General features: G+C 44.0%; 1 protein-coding gene across 1 annotated transcript in view; it reads right to left on the minus strand.

Moving 5' to 3' along the window:
- Positions 1-20,264: 20,264 nt before the first annotated feature.
- fam135b (family with sequence similarity 135 member B) overlaps positions 20,265-26,619 on the minus strand; it is a 60,861-nt gene continuing 54,506 nt past the window's right edge. Inside the window, exons 17-20 of the mRNA XM_080484521.1 lie at positions 25,735-25,886; positions 24,806-24,916; positions 24,085-24,198; positions 20,265-23,448 (exon numbers count right to left, since the gene is read on the minus strand). Coding sequence (XP_080340647.1) covers positions 23,243-23,448; positions 24,085-24,198; positions 24,806-24,916; positions 25,735-25,886 — 583 coding nt within the window. The 3' untranslated portion in view covers positions 20,265-23,242. The remainder of the gene's footprint in view (positions 23,449-24,084; positions 24,199-24,805; positions 24,917-25,734; positions 25,887-26,619) is intronic.

Below are 26,619 nucleotides of genomic sequence, written 5' to 3' on the forward strand. Positions count from 1 at the left end.
TGTAAACATCCAATTAAATATGCGCTGCCGTTCTCCTCGCAGTGTTGATCTATCATTACCGAGCAGGAGCTGTTTGAGGAGTGGATGGTGTATATTGTGGACCCGGGTTTCGGCTTCCCCCTTGATGGCTGGTGCGAATGTGTGGACAAGAAATGAGGAAAAAAAAGAGGGAGAAAGGGGACGAAGTCACATTGCAGATGGAGGCGGTGCACCCACACTCCATTGATTCTGGTCATCACAGTATATTGAGTTGCGGGAGGACCTGCGGGCTTCCTGAGTGCCTCCACTTTTGCTGCTCGCCGTCTCGCTATCTGTATGGCACATATGAAATTCAAAGCATATGGGAGCCTGACGGGGAGAGCGTTCCAGCAAAGTTTTCTTCCTCATGTGACTACTGTTTTGAGACGACAACCACAAGGCATCACAGGTCTTGACATTGTCAGTCTGTCGGGTAGAATACAGCAGAACCGGCGTAAAGGCGAGATGGAACCTTCAGCCTGGACTAAAGATCTGTGGGTCTCCACTGAAACTCAAAGCCATTATGTGAAACTGAGTCAGCTGCTGCACAATGAAGCTTTTCTCGACTCGCCACTTGTCCAAAGAGAGCTTGAAGGCTCTTTTATTCTCAAACAAGCAATGGCCTTTGACATCCGTATTTCTGACTGTCTCTTCAGAGCTTAAAGGGGACATATCATGCAAAATCCACTTTTTTAGCCCTTAAATGCATTTTGTTGTATATTTAGAGTGTTTAGAAGTACAGAAAAGTTCAAAGTAGTCTCTTCAGGTGCTCCGTTGATATCTTTATATTCTGTTTTGGTCATATTTTGCGATCGGTTTCGATTTTTCTATTCTCTATTACGTTTTTTGAACAATGACGTCACAGTATTCTCAGCGGAACTGCCAAATTAGGACATCGACATTTCGAGCAATCCGCCATTTTTGTTTCTCGCTGCGATTTTGTAGTCCAACCGAAGTTACGAGAGGATAAGTCGAAATGTTCGGTTGTTGGATGTAGTAACCCACAAGCTTCGTTACACCGTCTCCCAGCATCAGAACCTTTTCCAAGTGCCTGGTTGAGTTTTATTTTTCACAGAAATGTACCCACATCTGTGGGTAAGGTCATTTTTGTGTGCGCGAATCACTTCAAGAATGACTGCTTCAGCAACCTCCGCCAGTATAAAGAAGGATTTGCCGAAAGACTTGGTCTGATTGAGCGGTCAGTTCCTTCTATCTATGGAGACGACGAACAGAGCACTTCGGTAAGCTGTATATAACACTAAAAAGTGTGATGATAAGACGTCCCTGTCATTGTGTTGTTAGCATTAGCAGTTGCACCGTCTTCATATGTTAGCGCTGTGTGCTCGTTTTAGATTATAATGTAACTTCTGTGTTAAATAGTCGTTGTAATACAGGCAGTATTGTAGTAGTGGGCATGGATGGAGAAGTTAGTGTAAATATAGTAACACACCATTGCGTTACATCCATATGAAGACGTTGTTCTGTAGGTGCATCATCGTCATTTTCATCTCGCTCCGCCGGGTCCGACTCTGGCTCCAACATGTATGGCTGGATGGACAAATCTTCCATTGTTGACATTTTGTAAATAATGTGTGAATATAAAGTTTCTCCGCCGCTAGATAATTGTATCTGTTCTATCAAACTACAAAGATGGCCGAACAGGGTGACGTTGAACCGAGTGTCACCTCTGCAACCTGGAGAGGAGGCGGGGTATGAAGTGTCTCATTTGCATTTGAAGAGACCGCCCCAAAACGAGTTGCTCTCAGAAGCACATCAGAAAAGGGGTTGAAAAGGGGCCTGTGGAGCTCTAATAATGAGGAATTCAGACCCAAGCATTGCAGTTCCGCGTTGTATAGACCACAACTGTATGATTTATATGTAAAAAGGAAGGATTTAAAAGCATGATATGTCTCCTTTAAGCAAACGGATCGAATGCTAAGGCCCTGTTTAGTTGCCTTTTGGGTGTCAGTTTTAGTCAATTAGGTCTTAGTTGTCCCTTTTAGTTAATATGTTTTACACAACCCATCACATTTTGCTTCTTCCCCCGAAATTAAACACACGCAAGGTAACACATATTAAATGTACACACTACTAATGTGAATAATCCAAACACACAAAGCAAACACAGAACATGTTATTCAAAAAGGAAATACTGTATCAAAAATCAAATAGTCCCAACAAAATATGCATTTATTATTATTATTTCAGTCGACTGAAGAAATAACGACTCTTCATGAGTAAAAGGAAATCATTCAGGAGCTTCTACCAGAGCAGGAACACTTCAGTGGTCAGTCAGTCTCCTGTCGCGCTTCCCAAAGTGCTCCACAGGGGGGCGCTGAGTGGAAATGGCAGCGCTGCAGTGGGCTGGATGACGGAGATGGTTGTGGAATCCGGGGTTGGCAGGGAGGAAACCCCCCCGGCCAGACGCCAACATTTTGTATGAAGATTTACGTCGTAGTTTTAGAGTTGACAGTAACATGTAATAGTGATCCAACTTGTCCGTGTACTCACCATGGTTAATGTTTGGAGCGCTTTGTGTTGCCCAGTAAAACGAGAAACAGTTCTCACTCATTGTTTTGAGTTAACTTGTCGTCACTTCACACGTATTTATCAGGGTTTTGAGTCTTTTAGGCCCCATTTACACGACAACGAATTTGAGTAAACTTTCTTCATTTTTCGGGGGTCCGTTTACACGGCACCAGTTTGTGGATGCACTGTATCCGCAAAGTTTTTAATCCGGCTCCCGAGGTGGAAAGATTCATTCACGGCACAAATCCCTCCTGCAGAGCCTGTTACTGCGCATGCACATCTCTCCCCCTCCCTCCTGCTCATTCAGTTGTAAACAAACATGGCGGCCGCGTAGTGGTACGACCCGCGGTCTATATTCTAGTTTTATCGTCCAGATCAGTAGTTTAATAGTTGAGACTCTCCCTGATAGCATCGGATGTGTCATCGATCCATGCGGATGGCGGGTTCTCTCCATTTTCTTTACGTTTATAGTGTTTTGTTCTCTGCACACGTCTGTGTAGTTTCATAACAAAATCAGTGCCCTCCAGTGGCCCGGCATACTAACTACATGGTTGTCTCTGTGTCCGCTGCTGCAGTGTAAACGCCCCCCACTTTTGTTTTGCGTATTAGGTGTTGTCACGTGAAACGTTGTCGTGTAAACAGGGCCTTAGTTTTAGCTCGGGGTCAAAGTTCGTCTAGTTTGCTGATTTAGCATTTCTCACAGTTGTCTGGCTTTTCTTTGTGACCACTTTGTGTTTGGACTCTGAGTTGTCTCACATTTACACCGCGTGGCACAAATGCAGGAAGAAAGTTCATCAAACTTTCACGGCACAGAGTATTTCCATACTTTCCGAAACTTCCTATTAAGTGGACGCTCTCGGTGCAGCAGCTCAATTAGAATCAATTAAAAGTCCACCTGGTGAGTCGGGGCCTTTAATCTGCTTCCACCTCGCAGCAGGTCTGAACTCCATCTGCCCCTCGAGGACATATTTACCATATTTACATTGTACTTTTCTCAGCCCGAATCCACACTCTGCTCTCCATCGCATAAGCCGGCGCTACAAATAATGCTTGATAGCAAACAAAAACAGAGCCTGAGAGCGTTGCATCACCTTTTTAAAACAACAACAACAACAACAAAAATAGAAAACAGTGAGAACTGCTTTTAACACTCCCGCTGTACCGCCAGATCCACCGGAGTGCAACTTTCTGACATCCTCCGTATGCCGGCTAATGAAAAATGCATCAGCATTGATCCGCCGCGCGCTGCTGCAAATCTTGCATAACGCGGTCTCGACCGAACAAACCGTCCGCCTTGATTCCCGTTACTCCGTCTTTGTCCCACCTGGTAACCATTAAAATGGAGTCCTGACGGCCGGGCGGCCTCACATCAAAGCGGCCGCCGCGGCGGCACTTCTGCCCAAATGAGACGCGCTTTCAATTAAAACCGACTCCTGACCGCTCGCCGCCGTCCAACTCTCTCTCGTCCGCGGGTTTCTTCTAACCCTTTCATCACCTGCTCTTCATTAGTCGGGTCTCATTTATTCGTCTCTTCCCCTCGTTATGCTGTTTAAGCCCGTTGACTCTGCAATGATGTCTAGTGAAATGCAAAACGTTCCTTGGGTTTTGGGCGTCTGTTTACACGACAACAGTGCTTGGAGCGACTGAAAACTGCTGTTTTTATTTTTTCCCAAAGTGGAACTTTTAGAAAATTGCGATTGTAGGACACCGGATGAGATTTCAGAATATTTTTGAGCAAATTAATCCTGTATTATGTACTTTTACATATTGTTGTTTCTAATTGATATTGAATGTACTTTTCATATATCTAGTATATGCCCATATATTTTAGTATAGTATCATATGGCTTTGTTTACCGTTCTATTATTGGTAAACAAATTGAACAAGTGCATGTAAATACATTTTTTGGAAGGGTTTTTGGTGAAAAGCTCCGTTGGAAGCCGCATTTAAATATCCTGGAGTTGAAATTAGCAAATAAATATTGTCATAATGTGTCAAATGTGATCAGTATTAGATAAAAATTCACTCAACATGATATAACTCCCCCATTCTTCTATATCTGAGTTATGGTGATGAAATATGGTGAAATAATTATCAAACAAACGTTGATGCTATTTTTTTTTTTTTTACTTTTTTTACTTCAGCTCAGAAATCAAGCTGATTATTTTGCTCCAACAAATCCTCTGTTTGCCAAATCAAAGATGTGAAAAATACACGATATTGTCGACATTAACACACTACCATGTTTTTTGTCTCAAATGTACTTAATAATCCTTCCAAATTGGTCAAATATACTTTGAAATCCTTCAAATCAATAATTGATTGATTGATAATCGAGTTTGTCCGTGCACCAAAAAAACGCCCGTAGATGCAGTTGGTGGAATTTGCTGCTATTGCTCGTGCGCACTGCGTCCGTGGTGAATAATTTTACTGCACATGTGCGAGCGGGCGGCCAATCACAAGAACGTTGCCACCCGGAATAGTCGATCAACCCAGTTAACATTGTTCATGTTTGTAGCGTATTGTTGCCTGCTGGCATGTGTGTGTGTGTGTGGTTTCTTTACAAAAACAACCAACAGCCCCCACTGGTGGCCCAACATGCTAACTACATCATTTTCGGTGTTTCTGCTGTTTCACATTCAGAACGTTGCCGTGTAAACGTGAAACTTTTGAGAGACGGAAATGCAAAAAACAACGAGTTTTCCCCTGTAAACCGGGCTTCGGTCTCTTCCCTCTGCCAGCAATGCATTCTGGACTCACCGGGCCGCACAGCGTCACGTTAGCATAATCCCACCCCGTCGCTCTCTGCTTCCTTCTTTCAAATTCATGAGGCGGTCCCAGCATTCCCCTCCTCGTGCTAGGATCCCCACTGCATGCCTCCGCCGAGGCGTGCCGGAGCTTCATGTTTAAAAATCATCTGCATTTGACCGAAAATCAGTTTGATTCCTAGTGCGCGTTTTCTGCCGACGCTGCAAACGGCTCCGCCGCTGACCCGACATCACACGAGGAGCGGAGATGACATTTGAAACTAATCCTTGGTTTAAAAAAAAGAAGAAGAAGAAGAAGAAAATCCTTTGTCTCTGCTATCTTTACCCAGAATCCACATCTGCTGGTGATTAAACGGCTCAGCAGCTTTAAAAATTAGCTCGGAATCATATTACTTTTTATTAATAGACTTCTCCCTTCACCGTCCGGAGAGAGAAAAACTATATCAGTGTAAAAAATGAAAAGGGTGAATGGGCAACTTCTCTATTCAACTCTGAATTTTAATCAAAGTGCCAATTAAGTCTATTAGCAGGGGAGGCTACATGTTTAGAATTGATGGATCCCAGTAGCTCCTCTTCCTCGCTCTTAATGAAACTGTACGCCGAGTGAAATCTTCTGAGGTTGACCTTCATCTACTAATCTGTTAATTAACTTTAAATCAGGACTTTGAGCCTTAATTATTTACCTGCATATGTACGGCCAAGTAAGTGGGGAGGGGGCGGCATAAATGAAGATGAGCGAATTTGTGTACCATGTCCTATTATGTGATGGGGGGGAGGGGTGGGGGGGGGGGGGGGTGGGGGGGGGGGGGGGGGGGGGGGAGGAAACTTCTCACGCCCCATCATGACCTTTCCGTCCCAGCACAGAGATGCAAAAACAATTAAATAAAAATGCTGACTGGAGGTAAAGATGTATGTCAGAGACAGCTGACACACTGATTCCTTAAATTCTGCCTCGAAATGACTTAGGCCCTGTTTACACGACAACGTTTCACGTGACAACACCTAATTCGCAAAAAAGAAAGTGGGGGCGTTTACACTGCAGCAGCGGACACAGACAACGGTGTAGTTAGTATGCCGGGCCACTGGAGGGTGCTGTTGCTTGATTTTGTTATGAAACTACACAGACGTGTGTGCAGAGAACAAAACACTATAAACGTAAAGAAAATGGAGAGAACCTGACATCCGCATGGACTGATGACACATCGGATGATATCAGGGAGAGTCTCAACTATTAAACTACTGATCTGGACGATAAAACTAGAATATGGACCGCGAGTCGTACCACTACTCGGCCGCCATGTTTGTTTATAACTGGATGAGCAGGAGGGAGGGGGAGAGATGTGCATGAGCAGTAACAGGCTCTGTAGCCTCCATCAGTCTCTGTCGGAGGGATTAGCTCCGTGAAAGAATCTTTCCACCTTGGGAGCCAGATTAAAAACTTTGTGGATACAGTGCATCCGCAAACTGGTGGCGTGTAAACGGACCCCCCCAAATGTGAAGAAAGTTTTGCGGATACACTCGAATTCGTTGTCGTGTAAACGGGGTCTTTGTTTTCTTTTTCTGAACATTTGTATTCAAACTAAGTAGACGAATGTAAAGCCACAATGGTTTCAGAATTTGCATGTCCCCCCCCCTGTGCGTGTGCCATTCCTCATTCCTGTGCACTCCAGTTGGCTATTCAAGTGAAAACTGAAATCTTCCGTAGCTTGGAACCACTCAAATGGCAACTTTTTGAATATCCTCAAACTCCGTTTCCGTGGAAACGGGGGAAAACCGTAGCTCTTTTTTTTTTTCAAAAGCTCTGACTCTGCCTTTGTGGAAATGGGAAGACAATTTTTCTGAAACGCTGCTACTGCGAATGGCCGCAGTAAATAGTTCTATAGTTCGACAATAACAACAGTCTCTGGCCATCTTGTACTGAGACTCGGTAGTTTTATAGTTGAGTCACCTGGAATAGCACTCCTCCTGGCCTGGCATGGTAACTACATAGTTTTCAGGGTTTCTGTGTTTACGGGTAAATGGACATTGTTTTGAAAACATGAAACAAGAAAGTTTTCTGAAGCAAAAACATGAAAACGACGCGTTCTCAATTGAAACATCTGCTCACGTGTGAAAAATCCACTTTTCGTGACGTCTGTAGTGCGCATGTGCAGCAGCGGCGTCAGAGTCAGAGCGTTTTCAAAAAGATGCATTTTTCCCGTTTCCATGGAGACGGGGTTGGGGCATTTTCAAAAAGTTCCACCTTGTGAGCCATTTTCCAAAACTTTCGCTTTAAATAAAAACATTACGAAAGTTTTCCATCTTCACTTCGAATCATTGTCTTGTAAACGGGGTCCTAAATAATAAAGTCTGCAAACAGAAATCGAGGTGAGCCAATTTGAGGAAAGATTTCTTTAACCACTCAACATTTATCTACTTTTTATATCTGTTCATTTTGTTGTCTTTAATTTGTTAATTTTCTTTAAACCTGATTTTTAGTTGGACTCTGTATCTTTGCCGTCTTTCCTTTTGCTCCCCTTTCTTCTAAAGGCCTCTCTTTAATCTTAAATATAAACTCCACCGTCCTCAAATTGCTTTCAGCCTCCCGACTGCTGATTTGTCATTTCAGGTGTCAAGTGCTTTTCCATCCGTAATCCCAGACAGTGTCAAATCCAAAACTCAGCAAAAAGAAACTAACTCTTATTATACCGCAGTGAGCAATAAATCCATCCACTAACAGGAAGAACAACAAAAAAAAAACAACAAAAAAAAGCCAGACTCATCAACATTAGATCAGTTGTCTCTTTAGAACCCTTCGTCATCCGTTACGTTGAAAATATATTTATGGAAACAACAGAACTCTCTCTCTTCAAACTCACCTCTCTGTGCTTTATCTACATCAAAATGTCATGTTTAGCTGTAAAACTCAATTATCTAACTTAAAGGTACTTTCATGATATTTTGATTTTGAACAATAACCTTTCCATTTATGTCTCATTTCCAAAAGCGCTGGTCTGTGAGCATTAATGAAAAGACACAACGCTAATATATGTTATCCACACTAAAGGAGAGATCCTGAAAGGCTTCACAACTTTTTTTCATAAATTGTTCCATGCAAGTTTTTAAAAGGTTTTCCCACAGGAAATACTCTTAACTATCTCTGATAATTTCCTACTTTGCAAATGAAATAAAATATTACAAATTGATGATGACAAAGAGATGAACTGTATTTTAATTGAAATTTAATTGAAATTTGCTTTTCCAAAACAACAAAACCAGTCAAAATAAATATGTAAAAAAAATAGTAAAAAAAAAAAAAGGGATTACAATAACTTACTTAAACAATACAGTAAAATGTGGGACCAGTTGAGAACCACTTTGTTTTAAATCATAATTACGATGGAACTACAATCTACCGGTTAATGAGAAGCACTGCAAAAATCAAAAATGCTGCTGGAAAATGGGGAAAGACACGCCCAACCCACTTGAACTCCAAATCAAATAATTCCAACCGTCCCTTGAATTATCAGATCCAACATCTGGTGTCGACAAACACTTTGATAGTGAGCAAAGTAATCTCCACGGGGAAGAACTGATTTAAGTGCGGGAACTTTTGCAGATCGTCTGTTCCAATCAAGCTCCAGGATTATTTTCTGCAGCGCTTCAAACGTGTGATTCAGTTCTTGGTGGGAACTCGGGTTCAGAGAATACACCAAGGAAAGCAAGATGAACCAACGCAAAAGCAACGTTCTGCAACTGACTGGGTACCGTTCACCCCCTCCAGAATGAGTCCAACGTCCTCACTGTGACGCCCGGTGGCCCTCTCGGGGGTCCTGAACCCCAGTTTGAGAAACTTTCCATCCAGCTGCAGTGTGATCACGTCACATTTGGCTCAGCTCTTCGAGAAGAGCAGCTCTTCCCTGAACAACGTTACTGGGGAATTAAACCAGTTTACAAACTAACCTCGTTAAGTAGTCGAACTTGCCGACAACGACATTACCGCCCGTGACATCACAGCCATGCAGATAGCGGATGGCCGCCATTTTCAACCGACGAAAACGTTAAATTAGGTCGAAATGCACTAATATGGCGGTCAAGTATTGCTCGATGGTACTTATTTGAAGGCTGGGTTTGCATTTTGAAGCATTCTTAAAGCAAATGACAGAGGAATCTTACCTTTCCAACCGCGCGACGGGTCGTCTCCTTGTTCTTTTGACTTTATTGACTCAAATAAAAGGTTTTTCAAGTAAATCCCGCAGGATTTGATTCACGTTCATTTTGCAAACATGAGATTGTAAATGTAAACAGCCAGCCAAATTCCTTTTTTTTTTTTTGGACCGTATTAAATCTGTTCTACACGCAGATTCAACGTTTATCGAGAAGGTTTGGTGGTGAATGTGGTTTTAAAAGTGTCCTAAACCAAAACGAAGGCCATATAGCTTTCACTACAGGGCCTCCCTCTCTCTGGGGCGGCTGCACCTTCTTAGCGCCAGAAACACAAACGTATGGCGTATACGTCTGGAGGACGAGCGCTGCGCCAGAGAGGCACATCAGTCCGCCTCGGAGGCGCCGTGTGATGTTGAGCCGAGAATCACAGCGGCCCCTGACATTCGAAACGATGACGTTCGCCGATCCCCGAGAGCTTCGGCTCCAGATCCAGCAGGCAGATCGCGATAATGAGACGTTGGAGGGGGCTGGTAATAAGAAGAAAGATGAAAGAAAGCTGCACGTATACGGATGTGTGCGGCGGCGGCGCTGGTGGATTGGGATGCGTTTCAGAAAAGCGCACCATATGCACTTGTCACTGAGTGGATAATCCCGAGATACGCAGGATCAAGGTTAATCTGTCTTTAAAAATGAAATGGATTCAGGACGTATCAAGACGCCATATCTCCCGCTCAGCATGTTTTGTGCTTCTGCCCATGCAGCAAATTTTGGCTGGAGGACCAAAGTCATGATGACTTACTCCAGCGTCCGCGCGTCAAAGGCGGCGCGGGAATATGTCTTCCTCTCTTCCACTTTTTCCACCGTTTCCATTTTCCGCACAACGGTAGAACGGACCTTTGTAAGGATCATCTATCATTACAAGGGATTACCATTTCTTTACATGCATGGATCTCTTGGGATTACTAAGAGATTACTTCTTCTTTTTTTTTTTTTTTTTTAAACCACCGGCACTCTCCGTGCCAGATCTGTCCTTTATCTTTTCAATCCAGCAGTTTGGTTTTTTTTTTTTATAATTTTTTTCTGTGGGGGTTGGGGGGGGGGGGGGGGGGGGTTGCTCAATCTGCTCCAATCTTCACCAGTACATCCTCACCATCTGTAAAATCCCTCATTCTATGCATTCCTCTACAGTCTGAACTCTTTTCGCAAGAGCAGAGAGACGAAATCCACGCTTCAGTGTTTACATTTTTCATACTGATTTCGCAAACAAGCAGGAAACGTCCCTGAAGATGCTCCTCGGTTGGGGGGCGGGGGGCGGGGGTGGGGGGGTGGGGGGGTTCGGAGACGACACCTCATTAAGAATGCAAGGAGCTACTGTGGGTGAATGTGAAGGTCATGTACTCATGATATTGTCATTACAGAATCGACAGATTACACGGGTGACACGGAGGATGGAACTGATGCATGGAAATCTTGTCAACGAACAGACGCTGGCTTTTAAAAAAAAAAAAGAGAGAGAGAGAGAGAGAGAATATATTACATGCTACTTAGAATTGGATATTGCATGCCACATGCTCATTTGCTTCCTCTCAAGGCCTGAATAGGAAATTATCATATAATTACCAACGTGTGCATATAGACAAATGAAAAAGAGCAGCCGACACAACAAGGAATGTTCTGGTGTTTTACACATCCAAGGACTTTATCGATCAACTTTGAATGGGGTCCATAAGAGTGACAGTTCTAGTGATCATTAAGAACCATGAAGCCGTCTTTACGCTTTACGTTCTACTCAACGTGAGCAAGAAACTCATACTTGTACTCGTCTTTTAAAGTGGTGTCAGTGCATCCCCAGTATATACAGCCATTGTCGTTCAACGACTCATATTGAAGCACGGTTCTACAAACAGCCCTACTGATTTCATCTATTTCATCCTGCCGGGATTTTATTTTAAAGGGCAAGTTTAATTGTTTGTGAACAGTAACAGCAAACAATAAATAAATGAAATAAAGTCGGATCTAATCAGGGGTTGTTTTCTTTTTTGCTCCGTCCGTTTGGTACAACTCCTGTAAGAGTTTTCTACCCTGAGGGAAAATGTTATCTTTCCATAACATGAATCTTGTACACAATGTCAATTGATCAACTACTTCCTTGCATGATTATATTTACAGCTGTTTCAGAATTTTACTTTGAAGGGCAATCATACAAACATCATATGTGAGCAAAGAGGAAACTGCACAAGTCTTGGATGGTATGAAAATACCCAAATAAAGACCGAGTTCAGTTGGGTTGCTGTGGCGGTCGTTACAGCTCCTGCAGGACTTGACTGTGAGCCTCCGGTTGTTGTTGTTGTGGTTGTTGTCTGTGCTTAAAGCTTCCATCCCTTCAGGGTGGAAGTTGCCTACCTTGACGTTGCATTTCCAAACATCCTGCAAACAAAGAATTGACTTTCCTGCGGGTCGACAGCCGCCGTTATCATCTGGCAAGAATGCTTTATTTGCAATGTGGTCACGGCAAGTAACGCCAGTGACTCTTTGAAACAGGATATACTGTATGAGGCCGATTATGCGTTGAGATGTGCCAAAAGCTTTTGATTTGAGAAATGCTTCGATAATGAGCACGACACACGCCAAAACCGAGAAACATTGGAAACACTGTCATTTGCATGCCAGGCCACTGGGCGGTGTTTTGGGAATCCAGTCACATGTGAATCTTCCAAACAAATGAAAAGATGTGAAAATTCTTAACTTCTTAACTGTGTTGCACAGACTCAGAAATGCATCTCCACCTATGCTGATGACGGTGTGGTGTGTGTGAGCAAATGTGCATTTTGTCAGAGAAGCACAAACAATCATGAATCCTAAAATCTATGATGGCTATGGATTGATAAACAGATTAATATTCCGATGGAATAAACGGTTGGCTGAAACTGTATTGCGCATGTGTTTCAGAAAAAAACTTTTTCTCTGGGAGGAACCTGACAATACAATTTGGATTTAAATGACGCACTGATGAGATTGAATCTCCTTCACGTTTTGAGGTCTGATCCACAAACGCAAGCACAGTTTTATCTGTAGAGTCGGTTTCTGTCCAGTTCTATATTTGGTAACACAGTTTTGCTCTGAGTTGTGTGGTTTTGACATAAATGACACTGACACTGCTTTTAGCCAGGGTGGCGTACTTTGTCACACGTTGTTAGTTTATTTACAGACGCGACACGATATCGGAAATGACTCGGCGTCATCGCAAAGACGTCCGATTTCTCGGCACAATACAGTGACGCCAAACAGTGGCAGAGATGGTGACTATAACAAAAACAATTCAAAGCTTTCTAGGCCTGTTTTTTTTCCTAGGTCTTCTTGGTCTAATTTACACAATCTCGGAGATTAAGTGTACAAAAGACTAATTCATTAATTCATTAATTCTAAAGACTGACCATTTATGGACTTAACAAATAGTGAAAGCTCAGTTTTTGGTTCCTGCTATTGTTATTTCTGTCTTGAGTTGTCAGACCTAATCAGTTTTTTTTTAAGCAATCTGCCATTTCTTCATATTAAATACTCAGTATTTGCTTAGTTGTTGAATATGCGACTTTACATTCTGTGATCAATGAACCAGGAAGTGAATCAAACCAAGCAGGAAACCGCGAAGGTCAGCCAGGGCAGAGTTTTACCAAGTGGAAAAAAACACTCGTTTTAAACTTTTTAATAGGCTTTTTTCACCCCGCCGAACTTCACATTTCAAACTCTGAATTTCTGCTTTCACACAATATCTTTCTACAAAACAAACGTTTACAGTTTGTAAAGGCCAGTTTGGCAGAGTTTTTGTTTTATTCACCAACTCAATGTTTTACAGATCTCCAGCCAGAGGCCATTTTCTTTCTTGTATGCTCCATAGGCTAATCACCCCTGACTCTAGTTCTACTTAATGCACAAAAAACTGCACCAAAATCAATCGTCCCCCTGTGTAAATGCAAAAAAAAAAAAAAGTATGAGTTCCTCAAACTCTTTCTCGGGCTGTGTCTTTTTCCTCTCTCCTCCACTTAGCATCACCCCCGCTCTTTCTCGACAGCCTGTCATCCCCCACAGATATATCTGGTTTCAGGATTCACTGACCTCCACACTTACAGCCCACCCCGGCTCGCAAATGATACGGATGTGCCTGGCGGAGTACACCGAAATAGGAGGGTATTGTCAGAAACGACTATTGGAAGTTGACTGGCTATTATCAAAGATGGGAGGAAAGGAGGTTTTGGGAAAGGGTGGTCACCTTGGAGGGGGGGGGGGACGGGGAAGAAATGGCATTTGAGATGTACGATTACCAACTAGTTTTCAGCCATCCACTTAGTAAAGACACGGCGAGGCAGGCTGACACACTATTCCCCGTATGGACGCATCGGAAAATGTCTCTGGATCGATATTATCGCCTTCAGCTCTGCACAGAACAGACTCTCTCTCTCGCTCTCTCTCTCGTTCTACGCTGCTCATTAGGTACCCGTCTAAGCTCATCTCTCAGTCGGCAGGTTGCCGGTTCGACCCCCCATCCCCGACTGTCCTTTGAGCAGGAGACTGAATCCCAAACGGGGCCTCCGTTGCGTGTGAATGGGATTAACAGTGTCAAGTGCTCAAGCGGTGGAGGAGTGCTCCATAAGTGGAATCCCTCTGCCACGTGTCTGAGCTCAAAGGGCTCAAAATGGACATAACGCAACCAGACAGCGAGGAGAAACATTCCATAGGTTTTGTTTCGTCTTGTATTACTGACAAAATGGCCTCATGTCTGAGGCTTTTCATAACTCCAGTTTGTCCTGCAAAGAGGGAGTGAGAGCGGAGAGTAGTAGCACCATCTGCTGGACAAACCCGTCAACCTGAGAACGTTGGCGTCCCTTCAACCTCCCGGTCTGGAGAGGTTCCTCGAAGACGAGCCTCGTCTTGAATTCAATTTGGAATTGTAGCTTGAGAGCAGCAAACGCGCGGCTTCGGAGATGCAGAGATTGGTCATTTTGAAGCAAGGCGGCGCACAGGAGCAGCCGAATGTCAGCTAAAGTAAGAACAAGCGAGGTTTTCAGCCGCCTGACATCTGATCCGCACAACAAGTAGGGCCAGCTGTGCAGTGGAGCATAAAATTACAAAACAAGTAGGAGACACTGGGTTGTTATATATTTTTTTTTTTACCAAGTACTTCCCGTTTTTAAGAGGGAATCCATCAAGAGTAAAAATGATGATGATGATGATGATATATTGCCTTTTTTTCCTTTCGTTTTTCAAGCTATAAATCTTGTGGGCAGTGGTGCCCCGGGAGGTTAGAGAGACGCACCTGGGATCGGAGGTTTGCAGGTTCGATTACCTCTGTGGGGTCCCTGAGCGTGACCCTTGACCCCCATCAGCTCCCTGGAGTGGCTGAACCGCTGCACCCTTAGAAATACGATTGGTCAAATGTGGAAAATTGAATTTCCCCAGGGGGATTAATACTAGATGATTAGTTTAGTTAGTTCAGCCTCACCGTCTTAGATAAACGTCACTGACTCTCTGAAACATGTCATAATAAAGTAATACTACTTAATGTGAGTGTGATGAGTTACTGTCGCATCCAGTCGGCGCTCAGAGATCTGACTTTACTTTTGAGTTGTTGATTTTGTTTTATTGGACAAACAAGCACCAGAGTGTCTTTTGATGCTTTCAACAAAAAAATATTGGACAATTCATTGAAATATATATTGGATCTTAAAATGTAAAAATGACACGATAGTTTTTTCTATGTGTACAGACAATAAATGTTAAAGAAATACTCTATAAACTAGATAAAGAGGAGGATGAACTCATAAGAAGGAGGCTCCCACGTTTCCTTCAGGGTAAAACATATTAATCTTTCCTTAGTAGAGATTGTGTTCATGGAAAAACATTGTCTTTGTTTGTAGATTCAGATTTCAATGTTGATTTATTACTTTTTACTCGTTGCTGCTCCGAGACGTTTAAACCTAAATGTTTTTTGGCACCAATGAAAATGCAACTTTTTGAAAACAATCAGACTCGAAAATGGAGGAAACTGCCACCGTGATAGGGATGCAGTTTTGTTTCCTGTCCTTAAGAATGTCCGTCTTCTCACCATTGTTACCGCTAATAGCGTGTTGTTCGCTGTGCGCGCGTGTGTAATTTCATTACAGAAACAAACGGCACCCTCTAGTGGCCCCACATGAACACAGCATTATTTTCAGAGTTTGGCCAATTTACATGTAAACAAACATTGTTTTCAAAACCGCTTACACACCTTCTGCAAAAAGATGACCTGGACCAAATGAAGTCACAACGTTGTGGCTGACCTGTGTTTTCTAATGATATGATGGAGCACTTGTCAGAAGATTAGAGGTCTCTGTAAATCAGTCAGGAGGATTGATTTAAAGCCCTGTCATTCCTCTTTATGGGCGGCTCGGCTTGTGGAGCAGTGCTCAAAATCCAGTCTGTGCCTCGGTGTCTCACAATAAAGCACTCCCCTTGTTTTTGAAGGCATGCACTTTGTGCCGGGGTGTTATTGTTCTCAGCTGGAGCATTAAATCAAACAAGTCTCAACGCAGGAGGATCTGCAGCCCTCCCGTTTCTCCTTCCACCGCCGGACTTCGGTTGGAGCCACGAGTCTGACCCCTTCTTTACCTTTTGCTGATGTTTAGGCGTGAAATCGTCCTCGTCAGTGTCATGGGAGATAATGAGACCATGTGAGATCGTATTACCTCCCAGCGCCGAGAGTTTGGTGCAGCAATAATTACTCCCACTGGCGGCTTGCTTATTGACGACGCCGGCCCAAAGTATCACAGTGGGACTAATGGTTTCGCTTCTTCACTGGGCAAACAATGGAATGAACACCGCTTCAATCAACTGCGAGTGATGGATTTAATGACTAAATCATTTTTCCTCTGCTTTATAGCCGGGGCGGAGCGACACATGCAGAGTGAGATGGGTCTCTGGAGGGATTGTGTTTGTGCAAGTGCTGAGCTGTAAACAAGAGCGAGCCTTTTATTTGCTGTGATTTCGCCGCTTTTGATGATAAGCGAATGTGACCGACGGATTGCGGGAAATGAAATGCAGTGCTTTAAGCGAGCGACGCAACCCTCTCCTCTTGTTATTTTTAAAATGTAATTATTATTGTTATTTATTTTTTTTTTTGTGAAGGTTGTCTTTGGGGGTCAGGGTGGAAAAATGAGCTCTATTGATTTGAGGCAGAGAAAAGAGGCAAGCAGAGGGACTCCGGCTTGCCTCGGTTGGATCATGAGTTCAACATGCGGTAACAAATGGGCGGCGAGATGAGGAGAAAAACACTGATATCAAATTGAGTATGGATCGTTGAGGGCCTGGATTTATAGCTCGTGGGCATCCCAAACCTGGAAGTCATAAATTGATGGCGTTGCAACGGGTCGTCAGCGGGGGATTGGCGCTACGATTCGTTTACCCGTGCGTCTCACAGGCAGACAATACAAATGGCGAGCCATTGTTGTCCCACAACAGGGCTCGTTAATAGAATATACACAGACAGAAGTTAAAGGCCGTGACAAATCTGCCTCCGAGGACTAAAAGGCGAGGGAAGGCAGGAAAACTGCCACATATCATCGCAGAGCACAAGCAGCGATCAGGAATCCCAGTGGCTGGCTCGGCCACGCATATAAATGAGCTGGAAAGTCGCCAGCCGAGCCAAAGGAACAGCGTGAACGGATGGATCCACCTGGATGATGGACGGAACGCCTTCTGGACGTATAAGAATATGCCTGGACGAACAAGGCTCCATCAGAACCAGGAGATAACAGCTAAATGTCTTATCATTGTCAGTAGATATTTCATAATGGCGCCATCTAGTGGTTCAGGGCAGGACTGACGGGGACAATGTAGAAAATAGTTGTGTATGATGAGTGATTAGAAATTGCATCGGAAAGCTGACAGATGATGAGTAAAATAACTAAGGGAAGACAACATACAAGCTGAGAAACCGCTAACTGATTACCTTTATGCCGTTTTGTCTGTTTACATGACAACGGTGCTCTGAATCTGTCTCCGTGGAAACAGACAAAACGCTGCTATTGAGCATGCGCACCACGGTCGTAGTAAATAGTTCGACAACAACAACAATAACAGCAATGTTTTCCATGACTCCCAGTCCGCATTCTCCTGGGACTTTCGTCTGTTTCATCTTTTCAGATGAATGTCATTTATAGTGTACTGTTCCCTGCTGGCATGTCGGTGGTTTCATTACAAAAAACAAGCAGCTCCTATGAGTGGCCCTAATGCTAACTTCTTTGTTTTCATTGTTTCTGTTGTGTGACCCGACATACAGTGGTGTGAAAAAGTGTTTGTCCCTAAACCTAATAACTGGTTGGGCAACCCTGAGCAGCAACTACTGCAAATCAAGCGTTTGCGATAACTTGCAATGAGTCTTTTCCAACGCTGTGGAGGAATATTGGCCACTCATCTTGGCAGAATTGTTGTAATTCAGCCACATTGGAGGGTTTTGGAGCATGAACTGCCTTTTTAAGGTCCTGCCACAGCATCTCAATAGGATGGAGGTCAGGATTTTGACTCGGCCACTCCAAAGTCTTCATTTTGTTTTTCTCCAGCCATTCAGAGGTGGACTTGCTGCTGTGTTTAGGATCATTGTCCTGCTGTAGAACCCAAGTTCTCTTCAGCTTGAGGTCACCAACATTCTCCTTCAGGATATTTTAGTGGACCGCAGAATTCATGCTTCCATTTGTCACGGCAAGTCTTGCAGGTCCTGAAGCAGCAGAACAGCCCCAGACCATCACACTGCCACCACCAGATTTTCCTGCTGGTATGATGTTCTTTTTCTGAAATGTGGCGTTACTTTTATGGGACATAGATCTTCCAAAAAGTTCAACTTTTGTCTCGTCAGTCCCCAGAATACTTTAGAAATGGCTTTAGAACCTTTTCCACACTGATAGATTTCAATTATTTTTTTTCTCATTTGTTCCTGAATTTCTTTGGCTCTCAGCATGATGTCTGGAGCTTTTGAGGATCTTGTGGTCAACTTCACTTTGTCAGGTAGGTCCTATTTAAGTGATTTCTAGATTGAGAACAGGTGTGCAGTAATCAGACCTGGGTGTGGCTACAGATATTGAACTCAGCTGTGATCAACCAGTTTTGTTTTAACAGGAGCTGGGGGGCAAACACTTTTTCACACAGGGCCACGTAGCTTTGGATTTTGTTTCTTCCTCATTAATAAAACCCTTCATTTAAAAACTGCATTTTGTGTTTACTTGAGTTATTTTTGACTAATGTCTAACTTTGTTTGTTGAAGTGTGGAAAACGTGCAAAAAAGTAGGAAATCAGGAAGGAGGCAAACACTTTTTTACACCACTGTATTTTTCAAAATGTTGCCATGTAAACATAAAACGTTTCTGAAATCAAAACATATAAACAATGCATTTAGACTTCAAACGTTGTCGTGACAACAAGGCCTAAGTCAATGGTTTTATGGGACTTACCAATTTTCAACATTGCTCTTGTCGTGATTCTTACAGCCACTAGAGGGCATCATAAATATCCCGATCTTGCTCCAGAAGAGGCCAATGCTCTTTATTTGCTAAAGCAACGTTAAAACTGAAAGGAAAACCAAAAGGAGACTCAAAAAAGACACAAACCAAAAAAGTATGCAAAAGGAAAATTCTTTAATTTCCACATCATACCTGTTATAATAATACTATGCTATAGTGGGTTTTGTATTTATATTTTTACATAGGACACAAGCTACAGAGGAATACATACAGAACAGTCAGTAACATAGAAAAATATTTGAGTAGTATTGGCACGGATGAAGTCGTATGTACGGTACTTTACATGTTTTACATTCAGCAAACAAACGGCAGAATGAAATAAATACGCCCCCCTCACAGTGACATCAAACGGTTTGTTTATATTCTCACATTCATGAAAGGCGACGCAATAACGGGCGGGCGATGACGGCGCGCCTCGCACGTCTGCGTCACACACGCACACACACACACAAACGCGCGCCTGCTACACATGAAGAGGACTCTCGGTAAAGGGCAATCGAATATGAAAAAGGTTCATGTCAGCGAGATTCCAAGGTTGAGAGCAAGTCGGGTTCACGGATCACGTTCTGAATTCACTCTGGGTGATGACAGGAGGGTAAATGTACACTTATCCCTGTCGGAGGCTTGTTTAGTCAGAAACCAAAACAATTTTTCGGGAGCTCGGGGTGCAAATACAATCCTTTTAGATTCAATACTGCGCCTTGGAGTGAAACCTCTTACAGGACAGCCATCCATCCCGAGAAAACAATTTCATACCTGTATTTGCCCTTGACGGGGGCCAATCTCAATACCTCTCACTTTTTCCCTCCATTGATTCCTTTCCGACCCCGTTGGGCAAACACTCACACACACGCACACGCACACACACACACACACACACACACACACACACACACACACACGAGGGAAAAGCAAACACGCTAAATCCTGGTCCATCCACCGTGTGAGGGCGGGGCGGGGCGGTTGAGGAATGATGCATGATGCATGGCAGCTCCTACAGATTGCTTACGCAGCTTTGCTTTGTGGCTTTTTCGGAAGGATCGGCGCGTCCTGAAGGAACCCATTTGATTAGAGTCAATCACGGTGACACTCTGCTTACCGTGCAGCGCCGCGGCAGGAAAAGAGCACTTTGCGGTGTCATCGCCTGTTCTCCCAGACAGCGCACTTTGAAGCCGGTACAATGCTTGAATGGCCAAGACGGACAGCCGCGAATTCTTTTCTTTTTTTTTTCTTTCTTCTATTTTTTTTTTTTAGTGCAGGACGCGACCTTCACATCTAAAGAAAGCAGCGCATGTTCGAGCAAAAGAAAAATAAACAATAGCTGTTTGTGCTTTGTAAAGCGAGTGAAGGTTGATTCAAGTTTTTTTTTTTTCTTCTTCAATAAAGTGCACTTCTTGTCAAGCCAGCGCAAAGGTGAAAATATAGCTTCTCTGTATGTACAGTAACTACATGTGCAGCAGATGCGCGAGAAACAACAGTTTTCCGATGTAAACGACGCCCGATGACGGACAGCTCGCTGATGAGGAAGAGCGTCTCAAACGGCTATTGGGACAGAAAAAAAAAAAAAAAAAAAAACGTTAAAGTCTGACAGCTGAAGATGGCAGGGGAAAAAAAATCTTCATATTTTGTTGATGAGATGTGGACACGTGCCATGGTCCATTTCCAAGAACATGAGACTGTTAGAATGACGTTTCCCTGCTACCGATCAGACTGTGTGAGAGGGAGAAGCTTGGCAGTGACTCTGTTTCATCAAGCTTTCCAACAAACGTAAGTGGTGACACCATGATTTACAACTTCTTGGAGAAAAAAAAGAAAAGACTTTCCAAGGCAGGTTCTGATTCACAATGGGAAGATGATCATTAGATTACAATATTTAAAGAAACATTGGTACCATGGTTCTTTAGTGTGGAGTCTCTCCAGTACTTGAGGAAGCCCGTTGACCGACTGACTAATGCTACAAACACTGTTAATTGTTGACTATAATGACTCCAAGCTCCACCTCCTCTTCTGAAAGCAATTGTCCACTCATCGCTCACTATGTTGAAAATGGAATTTAGCATTGATATTGAGTATGGATGCTGCTAGAAGCCATTCATTAAAGGGGTCATGTAATGCAGAATTCACTCTCTAAAGGTTTTCCAACAGTAATAATCGTCCCCAGACCTGGAATGACGCCCCAGAAGTGAAGACAGTCTGTCCTCTCTGTCCCTCGCTTTCTTCAGTTTTTAAAACGTGTGTTGCTCCAAGCAGCCAATCAGAAATCCAACCCTGTATAGTGTCATCGGGGGGTTTAGCCAATCCCAATGAAGGTAGGCCCTCCCTTTGACTCCTCCCACAATTAGGCAGCTCTGCTCTGGCACATGGCACCACGAGAGGAAGTACTTCCCCCTCTTCCAAATATGAGCATGTGTGGGCGGAGCCAGTCCAGCTCACACAGACACAGCAGATTCTGCATGCAGCTCCTATGATCCAATATTCAAATGGAGGAAAAGCAACTAAATACAAGGTTTTTGGACCAACGAGACCATGTGGAAGGGTTGAAAAGCTGGAGAATATGACTCCTTTAATGGTCAGACGGACTTTGCCAATGGTATTTCCAAAGTCTGCTTCCTAGAATAAAGGTTCCCAACCCTATTTCCCTGGAGACACTAGTTTTATCCACATTGAAAAGCAGGAGCCTTTAAAATCAAAGCACTGGGTAGTTTCTCAGCTCCTGCCACAGAGTGTAGGATGCACTGTTTGCAATGCAATGTTTTTCTTTTTATGTGCAATTCTGTTTTTGACAGCCTGTGATTTCCAGTTGGTCTCTATTGCCACTTTTGAGACCATTTCCCATCATTTCCTTGAGGAAATATAAAAAAAGTAAACTAGTGAAGCAGAAGCAAAGGCAGTGGAGAGAAACTAGTTCTCGAGAGAGGTCATCAATTAGTCTTTAACAATATCCGCATCGCTTACTTGGATGAATCACGGCAAGAGTAAAAAAAATAAAATAAAAAAAATTCCATTATAGTTACTAGGGTTGCAGTTATCAGGACAAAAATAAAGTGTTTTCTTAAGATGAACAGATCCACACTCTCAAACTACAGTTTGATGGTTTCATCCGTTTATCAATTAATCTTCTAATACCGAATTCAGTTGCTCGTTAGTTTGAGCGGCATATAGGCAGAAGTGTCCAACAGCTTTGGCAAAACTCGTGATTTCATTCCAACAAAGTTAATTTCTTGCCCATTGCCAGTTAGGAGAGGAAGGCTGGGCCAATCAGTCAGTGCAAACAGCAGGAAAAAAAGGCTAACATGGCAGGCTGGGTTTTTTTTTTTTTTTTTCCAAAGCAGAGTAATACAGTTGATAGACAGTTGAGTTGATAGACTATAAAACACAAGTAAATGCATGAAAACAAGCAGACGACACTTAATCATAGGCTACACGGGTTAAGACATCTGCTGATGTACAACACTTTGCTCTTCATTGGACAAATCGGTCGCCGACACGTAGAGGGTCACACTGAGATGGATTAGTTACACTGTTGGTACATACGCGGATAAAAAATAAATACTTTGAAACAATATATTCATTTCTGTAAAAAGGAACGCCTATATTTTGTACAACAAAATACTTCATGTACAATCAAGGGGATAAATGCTTCGCATCTATTGCCTCATTTTTTTAAAGGGTCGCATACTTCGATAATCGGAGTAACCCTTATAAAAAGAATTAGATCACCCGCCGACACTGGAACCAGCTCTAAAGGGAACGTAGGTAAATGCTTCACACCACACTGAGCGTCTGATAGTGATCTGGCCGAGAGGTTATTCGTAAGGCTGACAAAACATCGACAATCAATCCTCTCGCCGACGTGAGACGTTTTGTTTTGCTTTGCATGGCTACACGTCGAACTCGGACCTCTGAGTTAGAAACAGTCACGACACACGGCTCCTCTACTAACGGCTGCTTACAGTCCTAACAAACGGGATATACAGGTGTGTGTGTGTGTGTGTGTGTGTGTGTGTGTGTGTGTGTGTGTGTGTGTGTGTGTGTGTGTGTGTGTGTGTGTGTGTGTGTGTGTGTGTGTGTGTGTGTGTGTGTGTGTGCGTGTGTGTGCGTGCGTGCACGCCGGCACACACTGGGGAGTATATACATTGCATGTTCTGTACAGGGTGAAGGTGAGAACCTCGTGGTCCCAAGTTCGTCAGTCAGAGCCGCGTCTTGAGCGCCCGGTTAAAGTACTTAGCACCTTTTTTATTTGAAGTAGTTGAGTCCCGCCACCAGGAAGAACTTCTCCAGGAAAAGCTCGGAGTCCAAGACGGCGATGTGAGCGGCGCGGCCGATCAGCGTGTTGGCCGTGTTGGGCAGAGCGTGGAAAACGTTCTGGCGGATCAGACGGCACTCTTTAGCCTCCACTAGCGGCTGCAGGAGGTTGTTGATCATCTCGGTGTACACGGGCCCTTCAGGACGAAAGCACAGACAGTCGTAGTAAGTTATAGAAGATGAAACACAAGTACAGAGATTGCAAGCATATAAAGTTTCACAGTATTCAACGTTGGCTTTTGATCAATATTGCTTGATTTTTCATTTGGCGCGGCTGTGGCTCAGTTGGTGGAGCCGTCGTCTCCCAGTCGGCAGGTTGCAGGTTTGATTCCCATCGTCACACTGAATCCCACTGAAGCCTGTTTACGGAGTTAAAAAGCTCTATATAAGTGAAGGCCATTTACCATTTAATGTGATTTAATGATATTACCAAAAGTTTCTGTTGAAGAGTTTCAAGCGTTGCCTGAAGTCTGCAGTGTGTTGACGAGGTCGCCACCTGTTTCTTACTTTCGGGCCACTTTCGGTGACTCGACATCGCCCTCTAGGTGTGAATGTGAGTGTGTGTGGTCATCTGCCTCTGTGCGTTTGCCCTGTGATGGACTGGCGACCTGTGCAGGGTGTTGTCCTGGGCTCGCCCACAGTGAGCTGGGCTCGACTCCGGCAACCCTTGAGAGGATAAGCGGTATAGACGATGGATGGATGGATGTCGTCTCGCAAACAGAGTCTAAATCTGCAGAGTCTTTATTCTTGCGTGACCTATCTTCACTCCTGACCTGTGGTTCTGTCTTTGAGTGCGGTTTTGCACATCTCTATCCTGGCCGAGTGGAAGGGAACGTAGCGGTCCTGCGGAGACGCCACCAACACCACGTTCTTGAAGAACTGGAGCCCTGAGATCACAGAAAAAAAGAAAGTAACAAGACATGCAAGCAGCGAGAGAGGCCAAGACGGAGGGAAGGAGTGAACTGGTTGTAAAACGCAAAGTACAATCACAAAGTACAATGACAGGTTTGATACGATAAAGCTGTGTGCTTTTTCTTTTCTTTTTTTTTTCCCCTCTAGTCTCCTGTCAGTGTGCTTTTAAGAGAGTGCACTGGTGGGTTTCCAATGGCAGGGTTTGGATCATTTTGTCAGCCTGCCACAGCTCGAGAGGAGTGAGAGAAAAGAGAGAGAGAGAGAGAGAGAGAGAGAGAGAGAGAGAGAGAGAGAGAGAGAGAGAGAGAGAGAGAGAGAGAGAGAGAGAGAGAAAAGCAGCGTTTTCAGGCTTATCTTCTTCAAGGCTCTGTGACAAACGACTGCTTTGTTCCACTCACACAGTGGGGAGGCCTCTCACTGCTCGCTGGCAGGGGTTTGAGTGTTAGCGAGCTGACATGCACAGAAATGTGACAAAAAAAAAAAAAAAAAAAAAAGATGACAACATTTTCATGAATATTTGAATAGACTGTCTTTCAAAGTAATAGTCGGTAAAGCGCGGCACGGCCGCTTTCCTCCGCGTACCTGGTTTCTGACTCAGGAGGTAGAGGAAGGTTTTCCGCGGGTCGACGTGATCTCTGAAGGTGAGCTGCAGCAGGGATCCCGATTTCTTCAGTTTCTGCATCAACCACAGACCTGAGCAAGACATGGTAAATGCGGTCAGGCCTCCAGGAAGGAAAGTGCAAAACACTGAAGTACAAATACCGAATTGTGACGCTGAAACTTCCCTTTGAGTTGTATCGAAAGGCCCATAGTTACATACTATAGGAGGTTCTATTCTTCTTGAACAGTTCACAGCTGTTCTTCAGATATGAGGAGCACAAATGTGTCGGTAAAAAAAGTTGGAAATAATCTCGCGGCCAGACGTGAACTAGTGAGGAAGAAGTAGAGAGGAAAACTCTCGTTGATATCTGGTCTGAAGACTATAAAACGCAGTTGTTTGTGGCTACCCATTAGCCACGAGCTAACTAGCCTAGCCACCACAGGCTAAAGCAGGGGGACTTCCTCTTTCGGTACGGACCAATCAATGAGCCGTGTTTCTTCTTTACTTCCCCTCCGGTCAGTGTTTGTTTCAGGCGACAGCGCCCCCAAACTAGCAGCTGGTGTAACTGCGTGACATTTTCCAGGCGGTTTGGTTCGGTCTCTAAAGTGAATGCGAACGCCACCAGAACCAAATGAAAGGGTGAAAATTCTCCCTCCCATGTATGAACCGAATCCCAGACTATCCCAATGTGTAACAACAGGACGCACCAATGGCACGACATGAAAACGACACCATTTATAGCATTTCTGCCATTTTCAAAACAAAACGATGCATTTCCCCTGGAAACATTGTCCTGTAAACGGGCTCTCAGTCACTTTCGATTGAGCCCAGTGAAAACCTTGAACTGGATGAGACGATACAGAACACAGAAGGATGGATGACTCCTCTTCCTCTCCGGCGGTGGGCTCACCTGTGCTGACCAGGGTGCTGTTGTTGTACAGCGTGCCCAGGTGGGGCCCCGACAGCGACAGGAAGGTGTGCAGCCTGGGCAGGTAGCAGCGGAAGCGCGGCCTCGTCAGCACCGAGCGGATGATGACGTTCCCCAGAGAGTGGCCGATGAAGCTGTTGGCCGGAGACGAACAACTTGTCAGGGAGGGAAACTCGCAGCTTTGAGTGGGCGGCTCGGAACGAGAATAAATAAATAAATAAACCCACCAAGTGCCTCCAACGCTGCTGACCTGTGACACTGTGCTCATCACATACCGCCCTGGAAGCCAGGAAGCGGCTATTTTAGAGGATCTTGCTGCAAGATTTGGTAATGACACTAAATTGACTAAGTTGCTCACATCCTCAAAGGCAAGGGCGATATAATGATACTAACAGAGGACGTACCGTAGGAATTAATAGCGGTTTCCCAGCAGTGGGAAATATTAGATTTATGACGCTTTGTCTGTCACTTGGTTTAATTACTGTACTGCTGCGACATTACCCAAAGTCCCTCACCGCCGTGGCTGCTCCTGCTCATCTGTCTGCGACAAACTAAATATAGAGGTAATGTGGAAGGAAGCAGATGCTGTAGAGGCAGTCCATTGCATTCTGTCTTTGATATCCTCCCCCGAGAGAATATGTCATAATAAAAAAGACTTTAAAGAACTTGGGGCGAAAACTCTCACAAAGAAATAAATTGGCACATTGAGGGCAATTAAACGGGAAGATTAATAGCTTAATTTGATTGGAGCCGGGCAACCCGGCGCTGCGTGAGGCAGCACAGTCCATCAAGTGCAAGTCAGAAGCTCATTGCCACTGTATGATAAGAGCTTTGCATCCATTTTGTGCCATTTGGAGACCGTGGTTT

The sequence above is a fragment of the Lipophrys pholis genome (assembly GCF_963383615.2).
Source record: "Lipophrys pholis genome assembly, chromosome: 17".
Lineage (NCBI taxonomy): Eukaryota > Metazoa > Chordata > Actinopteri > Blenniiformes > Blenniidae > Lipophrys > Lipophrys pholis.